This window comes from Bidens hawaiensis, unplaced genomic scaffold (genome assembly GCF_021521415.1).
Source record: "Bidens hawaiensis isolate Kalapana, Puna unplaced genomic scaffold, B.hawaiensis_p1.1 tig00003649_1, whole genome shotgun sequence".
NCBI lineage: Eukaryota > Viridiplantae > Streptophyta > Magnoliopsida > Asterales > Asteraceae > Bidens > Bidens hawaiensis.
Window position 1 is genome coordinate 574,168 of NW_027491208.1, and position 9,447 is coordinate 583,614.

Consider the following 9,447-nt stretch of genomic DNA (forward strand, 5'->3'; position numbering starts at 1 on the left):
GACAAATAACTTACTCGTCGGCGACCGCATCGCGGCTTTTTTAACCCGGTCCTCTAAACATACCTTCTTAGACTTTTTGGGCCATGTTGCCTGTTTTTTCTTTGATGGTCCCTCATCAGCCTCGGCTTGACTCACTTCTGGGTCATCTGACTTAGAGGAGCGATGTTTCCTCTTCCGCTCAAGATCTGCCAGAGCACGCATAACAGCCGACGTTTCAGGCGTATAATCAGAATAATTTTCTTCCCAGGACGATGATTCGTCACTTGAGGACAGAAGCACGATCACCCCGTCTGAAGTTAAAGCATTCAAAGGTCGCGGGTTTAAAGAAAGCGCACCTATCTGGAAGATCGCCTCTGACACCACAGGCTCGACAAGCAATTTTTTGGGTAAGAGGAAGTGGTCTTGCGTTCTGTTCGGGATGGGCAAGGCTTTTGGATCGCGGGAACGCCTGTGCAGGCATCCCACTGTCTTGTCCAACTGAGCATCGAGCATCGACCCCTCACCTAAGAGAATACAAACCAGATAAGTAAAAGCACACAACAAGATATGCGGGAAATATGAAAACTCATTCTCATCTGCATGCTGGAAAAAAGGCTCCAGATCATGATATGACCACAAGCGGCTCATACCATCCCATACTAGGGCTTCCTCAACAATAGCACGCATGGGCGTCGGCTTCTGGATTAGCGTCTTGAACCATGCATGTTCCTCAAAAGCTGCAATGCTCAATTCCACAAGCTTTTCGTTGGGAGGACGGTGAACCATAGTTATCGGGACCACATCATCCTGTACCCAGAAAAATTTTGTCCTTCGGTCATAAGCACTGCGTGGAGACTCAGTGCATATAACCCTCTTGGCCACGGTGGCACAATTAAACCACACGTTGCGACCGTGCATCTTGTAGAAGACGGATAATTTATCAACCTTGGGGACAATGTTGTTCGCACGGCATACGAATTCGAAATGGCGAATTCGCATTAGACCAAAAGGATGAACCCGCGAAAGATGTATCCCATGGCCGGTTAAGATATTGTCTAGGAACTTGGTTATCGGAAACCGAAAATTCCCAGACGAGAAGAACTAAGCATATACGCCCATTTTCCTGGCCGGAGGTTTGTCAACGATTGATCCAGCGGCCAGGAACTCCGGTTCCCATTCCGGTGCTATACCATACGTCGTAACAAGCTTTTCAAACTCCGACTGCTTCCAACTTATTTTGATGGACTCTATAGTCGACGAATAAGAGGTTTTCTTATCACCGGCCACTATATCAAAGGATAAAGGGAAGCACCGAGCAATGATAAACAACGAAGGTCCGATCTGATTTGAAATAAATTAAGAAGAAGATGAAGTTATTGAGGCGATAAAAGACTAAAATGAAACCCAATGGTCGTATTTATACCCGTCGCAGTTAATGCGATGGGAAGGTGACAGTGGAGAGAGAAACGAAAGGCCCAGTTAAAATACTCCACGTCACGCGGGAAAACCGAAAAAGCAAAAATGGGGATACAGTTCGTACAGTTGACAGCCGGCACAGACGTCACGTCAACCATACGGCGCCTGCAAGCTGACAGATCGTCCTTTTTATGGTTATCCTCCCAAAAGAAAATATATCTTCCACAAAAACACAAACATTTGAAATTCCCATAAAAGATCTGAAGTCCAAAATTTCACCCGCATAAATTTTCACGCGGAAAAAACAATGGACTAGAGGGACTTATAGAGGTAGGGTAGTAAAAAGACCCAAATACCCATGAAAGATCATTCGCAAGTTGTCCAAGACTCCCTCAGAAGTCACCCGCGGAACATTCTCACCACCCGCATAACTCAAAGTCGGAGGAAGATCAAGAATAAATTCCAAAGACTATCTGCTGGTTGGTCAGGACGTCCTCAGAAGTCATCCGCGGGTTGTTACCTTCATGCGTAAGACTGACTAGAGGGTGACGTTAGAGGTTCAGCTGTAACTAACTTCCTTCTAGAAGATTTACACGAAAATTTTCCCTTGGAAAGCACGTGATGTAACAGCCAATTAGAAAAGGACATCTGGCGAGGTTGTTATAACCGTGCACATGGCCAGTTAGCTCGTCCTATCACATGCGGACACGTGTTCAGGTTGTTACAAAAGCATCTTCTGGAAAGGGACAGCTGAACCAATAATATTCTCAAACCCTTCGGCTATAAATACCTTCTCCATCATCGTAAGGTATTCACACACCTCACTCATCACTCAAAGTATTTTTCTCCATTTTAGAACGGTACGTATACTCACGCCGGAGGGTGGTTACGGGAAGACCAGATCACGGTAATTGTTTTGCAGGTTTCTGTAATCGGATTGTGGGATTGAACTCGTACTGCCGAACTATTAGTTATTCGGCCCGTATTTTATGGATTCATTGGCCTAACTCCTTAGGATTAGACTCGTGATTCTTGTAAAGGGATAAAATAAGACCACAACTTTATTATTTTGAGAGTGTTCGTTAATCATATCTTTTGTTAATTCTTTTAATAATACGTGTTTTATACACGATAACAAAAGCTTTGTATTTTTATAAATTAAAAAAAGATGAGTAAATGGGAATGTGATAATGACATTTCCGTTGAAAAGAAAAGGAAAGTGATGCTTACTCATAATTAAAATTTACATGTGTTTTTAGTTGTATTTTTTTATACAAAGTTTAGACGAACACCGACCAGGGTTAAATTAATAGTTCCAAAAGCTGGTAACGAACAAAGAAAACATCGAGAAAATGACAAAAGTCAATTACAAAATTTGATGATTCCATTCACGCGTAGACTAGAGTCTCCGGCGTGTTTCATAGTATGCATGTTCCTCGAATCACAATTCACACTAGCCATTATATATAATATTTATAAGCACAAGCGCATCCATACATTTTATTTATTGGGTCAATTATCTTAGTATGTTCTTAAAAAAGATGAACAAGCATAATCAAGTTTACACGTTTCTCTTCTTATTTACTTTAACATCAATAGACACATCAACAACGGCTCTATAACACACCAAGAAGGGTTGCGATGATATGTGTGGTACCGTTAGGATTCCATTCCCTTTTGGAATCGGAGCAAAATGTTCTGCCAACAAATGGTACACCGTTGATTGCGACTCCTCCACGCCATATCTCTCTGCACTTAACCAGCTCCAAGTTTTGAGTATTGACTTGTCAAATCAAATAGTCACCGTAAATATGCCAATGATATCCAATTGCAGTCACACCAATAGCATAGATCTTGATAGAAGCCCCTTCTTTTATTCCAGATCAAAAAATAAGTTTGTTTTTAAGGGGTGTGGCAACGCTTTCATGATGGATCGTGGGAGTGTGTTCCACTAATTGTCTGGTTGGCAGCACTTTCAGCGAAAGAAACAAGTGTTTTGGCATTAGTTGCTGCCAAACAACAATTCCTTATCATCTCAAGTCGTACAACATGAACCTCACTGGCTTGGAAAGGCTTGGAGAAGATAGAGCTTGCAGGTCTGCCTTTTTGGTGGATAAAGTTTCGTACTTTAAGGACGACTCTAATTATGTTCCTGTATCACTACTTTGGACCCTGTCAGACGATGACCGTAAAAAAGTACGTTGTCATTATCCTCCGGCTGGCCTTGTAATCGATACAGGTAATGGTAATTCAGTGGACTCATGGAAATGGTTTTGCAGTGATCCCATCGATGTCCATGGAAACCCGTATTTAAAAAATGGTTGCGAGGGTAAGTAACTCGATCTATACTATTAATGATTTTCATGTGTGTTTGTGTTTGAAGTTTTAACGTGTGATTTTCTCTTCTTAGAGGAGTATAAGAGTGTGCAAGGTGCAAGAATGGTGGAGGTGTATGTTACGATGCCCCAATATTTGGAGTTAATGGCTTACTTACCAGATGGAACTTCACTTGTGAATCAAATGATTTCGACACTCTTGACAACCATAAAAGCAGATCAACCCTAACCATAATCCTAGGTACACTATTATTTTATTTTTCAACCTATCTAAAGTATTAGCCACGGTTCAAACTTCAAAGTCGTATTATGTATTTTCCAAATTTTCAAACTATTTTTCGGATTACTGTATTTGAATTCTTCTTTTATTTAACTTTTACAAATTCGGATCATTCATGCCGAATTCAAATTCTGATTTTACAAATATGAAATTCATATGTAGTTTAAAATTTATCAAATTCGAATATACGTATCTTTTAAAAGAGTTAATTTAACATTTACGGGCTGATCTAAACGAATCGGGTACATTACATTGGGTTTATAGATATAAACCCAAATATAAGACTGATATATTCTACACTAGTAGCATGTGATTGTTTTTTTTTCCTGCGTCATTTTTACCTTTTGGAATCTTTTAACTATTTATTAATGTGCGTTTATGTTAGAAATATACAAAGATAAATCTAATATTTCTTAAAAAACTACTTAATTAAGAACTTTTTGTGTTGGGCTTCTCATACAGGTATTAGCATAAGCATGGGTGTCATTTTTCTTGTGGCAACCATCTATGTATTGTACAAAGAGATCAAGAAAAGAAAACTTGGGAGACAAAGAAAGAGGTTCTTTAAACGTAACGGTGGATTACTTTTAAAACAACAACAAGAAGCTGACCCATCTTTAGCCAATAAAACCATACTTTTTACGTCATGTGAGTTGGAGAAGGCCACTGACAACTTTAATGATAATAGAATTCTCGATCGTGGAGGCCAAGGTACAGTCTATAAAGGGATGTTGGTGGATGGAAGGATTGTAGCCGTCAAGAAATCAAAAATAATTGATGAAATCCAATTGGAGCACTTTATCAATGAAGTTGTTATTCTATCACAAGTCAATCATAGAAATGTGGTCAAATTATTAGGATGTTGCTTAGAAACGGAGGTTCCTCTGCTTGTTTCTGAGTTCGTTTCAAATGGTACTTTGTATGATCTTCTTCACAAAGGAACTAATGATTTCCCATTTTCTTTAAACATGAGATTGCAAATCGCTACAGAAGTTGCAGGAGCACTAGCTTACTTGCATTCAACGACATCCATTCCAATATACCATAGAGACATCAAAACAACCAATATACTTTTGGATGACAAATACAGAGCGAAAGTGTCCGATTTTGGAACTTCAAGATTCGTATCAATAGATCAAACTCACTTGACTACCGCAGTCAAAGGTACATTTGGCTACTTAGATCCTGAGTACTTTCGCTCTAGCCAATTTACCGAAAAGAGTGATGTTTATAGTTTCGGAGTTGTTTTAGTTGAATTGTTAACCGGAGAACAACCAATTTCCCAAACTAGATTTGACGAACATAGAAGTTTGGTTATATACTTTATGTTGGCCATGCAAGAAGGACGCGTTTTGTCTATTTTTGATACAACAGTTGTAAAGGAAGGTACCAGGGATGGCCTTTTGAAACTTGCTAATCTTGCATTGAGGTGCTTAAACCTAAAGGGAAAGTATAGGCCAACAATGAATGGAGTTGTTATTGAGTTAGAAACCATACGGACATCTCAAACCACGTCTACGCATATGGGGACGAATTATTAATGTAACTTACAAAAAATTATTTTGATTCTATGTATCCTCTCAATGACATGGCATGTTGTAATTAAACCAAAGTTTTAACTTTTTATTTATGAAGTCGCCTAACAATGCCCTTAAATTAGAATAAATTTACTTCAAGGTTGTCATTTATCCACTTTTTTTCTAAATAAAACAATAACTTAACGGTCAAGTATTTATAGAAAACACCAACTCATCTTATTAAAATGTTTATTTTTATAATCAAACATGTTTATCTCTATAACAAAAAAGATGTTTACAAAATTCGCCACATAGGAAACAATTAGGGTGGTACATTAACTTATTTATCAGTCTATTTTATTGTTCATTTTCGTTATGCGTTTGGCTATCCCTAGGGTTTAATTTTCTTGTCATTACGATCCGACTTACTAATTTCATTAACTATTATTTGTTAAGTCATTATAAAATTACCAAAATACCATCACTAACAAATAAATATTATTTACAAATTTACTCTTTAGTTTGTATGTCCCACTTATTCATCCGTTTTAAATAAATAAAAAAGATGTATCCATCTTTTTATTCACTCTTTCATCTCTACCTTTTCTCCCCTAAAGGCCATAAATAAGAAGACTTTGGGGGTTGGGCTTTGTAGAAAGTGATGAACCATAATATTTTAGACAAAAATAACAGTTTACTCAATATTTATTTATTTATTTATTTTTGTCTAATTTTAAAACGGAAACCCAACCAGCCAACCTATATTTTTCCTTTTAAAATCAATACTTAGTAATGATGTACAAAAAAAAAATGGTAAGTGACTGGTAAACTGATTTCTGACCTAGTCCACTTCAATAATAAAAAGAAAACGGTTTGGGCAAAAACCAGTTTGAACTCAACTGAATCCGTAGGCTTGTACACTAGTTCATAGTTGCAATCACTGAAATCGTTTGGACCCCACTTGACTTGGATAAACCTTTCTTTTTGCCCCCAAATTAACAATCGATTTATTAGGTTAGAACATTCTCTCTCTTAAACCGAGTTTTTGTTGAAATTGTAAATTTCATAGCAGTTTACATGTACCGTTTTGTATTTTTGTACACTTGCGTAAACTCACTCTTGATATACTGATGCATTAAAATAAATGTGTTACTTTCGCTAGTTTTATGTACATTTTGTTACACATGGGGGCTATGACATTGTAAATCAAAGGCTATCTGTTTTCATCAAATGATGAATATATCAGCAGTCTGATTCTTGAATCTTGATCTTTGACAGATGTCACAACGAGGTGTTTGGCAGCTTCAGAAGCTGATAGTCAGCTACTGTAACTGGGGTGGAAGTAGTAGAGGTATCAGGTATGTGTGTGCGTGCGCGCACACGTGTATACATAAATTTGATAAATTTAACTGTATTTTATTTGATGTGCAGGGCTTTCATGGAATCTGAATTGCCATCATTTAAGGAAGCCAACCCTCAGTTGGAGGTGGTTACCGAGCTTAACCGTGGTCAACATCCTTATTTGAAAGGATTATATAGTAAGAATGCATACTCTTCCACTGTGGTCAACATCCTTATTTATCTTTTGCTTATTACTGGAAATTTATTATGCAGAGAACAAAAATGAACGGGTCGTATCTGTGATGAACATGACTATAGAAGAAGTACAGCTTTGTGCGACTAGGCTTAGGAATTCTCTGGGAAGAAAGGTGGTGAAGCTGAAGACTAGACATGTTACCAAACACCCCAGTGTTTAAGGAACATGGACCACAAGCACCCAGATTTGAAGCCCGATGACAACCTTGACGAACCATTTTCCTTGTGTTTGGTACTTTTTTGCTGCTTCATTTCTTGAAAGGATAATAAAGATCTGCAACTGATAATTATAAGTGCTAGAATCATTGTTTGAGATCTTTTTTGGTGTTGTGAAACCGGCCCGTTTGAGATGCGTTCTTATGCGATAAGCCTCACAAAACGGGCGAGTCAGGTCGGGTTGGGTTTGGGTCAAACAAGTTCCAAGCAAAATGAGTCTGGTGAAATGGGTTGTTTTAAAAAGTATAAATTTGGTTTGGGTGGAAACGGGTTCTAACCAAAATAGACCCGGGTTTCTGAGCAAAATTAGTCCGGGTCAAAACGGGTACACGTTCTGCGCAAAACTTAGTCCGGGCAAAATGGGTTGTTTTAAAACTATGAATTTGGTTCAGGTAAAAACAGGTTTGACCAGAATTAATTTGGGTTGGGCGACGGCTCAAAATGGGCTCGGGTCAAAACAAGTTTAAAGCAAAATAAATCCGGGTCAAAACAGGATGTTCTAAAATCTTTTCAATTTAGTTAAGATGAAAACGGGTTTTCACTTTTGACCAAAATGAACTTGGGCTAGGTGATGGGTCAAAACAAGTTTCAAGCAAAAAAAATCCGAGTCAAACGGGTTGGGTGACAGGTCAAAATGTGCTTGGGTCAGAACAAGCTTCGAAATAAATTCGGGTCAAAAGGGTTGATTTAAAAACGCATCAATTTAATTATGGTTAAAACTGGTTTGGGTCTTAACAAGTATTGAGCAAAGGAAATTTAGGTAAAACAAGATTGTTCAATAAAGATCAATTTTGTTAAGCGGAAAACAGATGCAACTAATATGTACTCGGGTTGAAACTAGTTGTAGAAAAAAAATACAAATAGATTCACTCACTGTATTTTCTTAATCGGCTCGTGGCAACGGGTGGCAAAGGCAAAACAATATCATGTGTGGTGCTAACCAATTTAAACATGTTTTAAGTTAACCAGTTTTATAACATTGGCCCGTTTTGATCCATTGTATAATATGAGTAGACCTAGAGTCGGCCCATCATCTAATTTGAGTTGATTCAAACTTACATATGCGCAAATTATTTTTGTCCTAAGTCAACAAATTCTTTAAGAATGAGTCATGATTGCTGCCCTTAATATGCGGACTTCGGGTTTGCTTAACTAATTTGGGTTGACCCGGCCTGATTTAGATTATTCGGCTTAGCGGGTCACATGGTTATACATGATTAAATAGAACCACATATATATTTCAAATTATATCAAACCTCTTTTCGGTTCTTTTGTCACCCTTTTCTTCTACAAACTTCAATCCTTGTGAATTACTGGTCCTGTTTAACAGTACGGACATGTTTCATCAATTCTTATGGTTGTTGGTTAGCTTTAAGATTTGAAGTAGGTGGATTATAACTTATATACTGTATGGGCCTTCATTTGGGTGATAAAGACCTTTTTAGTGACTTAAATAGATATAGCAACAAGTCCTGATCAAAACTATTTTATGTAAAGAAGGTAGCTCTAATCATTATGTTCCCATCCCAATACAAAATAATAAATATTTGATACTAGCCAATTGTATAAAAGAAATATTTGTTGAGTCTGTGGATAATACATGATCTAATCTTTAAATTCTGAAATTGACTAAAAGTTCTTTGTATTTAAGTTAAATACTTAACCATGTAAATTAAAAATGACTTTTATTGTTTTAGTGTGAAAAACATCATGATAAAGTGCACCGAATTTCTGGTTAAGTTTTGAAAAGTTATATATAATAAAGCCGATTTACATGTGAATTGGTAAAAAAATTCATATGATAATATTTGTTTGAAGCGACGTGTTATTTGTTGCGAAATACAAGTATAATTAGGAAAAAAAACAAGGAGGATAAATGCTACAAGTATGCAGAAGATTTATGCTAATAAGCAAATTGAGCATAATATTAATAACAATACAAGAAAATGAAGCATGGTGCGTTTTCAAGAAATACTCATCTAATATTTAAGTTTAAGTTTGAATCCGTTTAAAATTAGGAAAAAAGAGAAGAAAAAATATATAATTATGTAAGAATAAAGTAAAAAGATAGATTTATATGCTAATTCGATAAAAGTTCAAAACTTTA

At 37.0% G+C, this 9,447-nt stretch overlaps 1 protein-coding gene and 1 pseudogene across 1 annotated transcript; both read left to right on the plus strand.

Annotated features, from left to right (window-relative positions):
- The first annotated feature begins 3,444 nt into the window (after positions 1 to 3,444).
- On the plus strand, positions 3,445 to 5,552 carry LOC143623977 (wall-associated receptor kinase-like 22 pseudogene; annotated as a pseudogene).
- Positions 5,553 to 6,786: 1,234 nt separating this feature from the next.
- On the plus strand, positions 6,787 to 7,441 carry LOC143623943 (large ribosomal subunit protein mL43-like). The gene is made up of 3 exons (XM_077094728.1): positions 6,787 to 6,886; positions 6,960 to 7,066; positions 7,143 to 7,441. The coding sequence occupies exons 1-3, from the start codon at positions 6,807 to 6,809 to the stop codon at positions 7,283 to 7,285; spliced, it is 330 nt and encodes a 109-aa protein (XP_076950843.1). The 5' UTR covers positions 6,787 to 6,806; the 3' UTR covers positions 7,286 to 7,441.
- Positions 7,442 to 9,447: the final 2,006 nt, after the last annotated feature.

Coding starts and splice junctions, on each gene's coding strand:
- LOC143623943 (XM_077094728.1), top strand. CDS start 6,807: ATGTCACAACGAGGTGTTTGGCAGCTTCAGAAGCTGATAGTCAGCTAC. Junction 6,887..6,959: donor GGAAGTAGTAGAGGTATCAG/GTATGTGTGTGC, acceptor TTTGATGTGCAG/GGCTTTCATGGAATCTGAAT. Junction 7,067..7,142: donor TTATTTGAAAGGATTATATA/GTAAGAATGCAT, acceptor TTTATTATGCAG/AGAACAAAAATGAACGGGTC.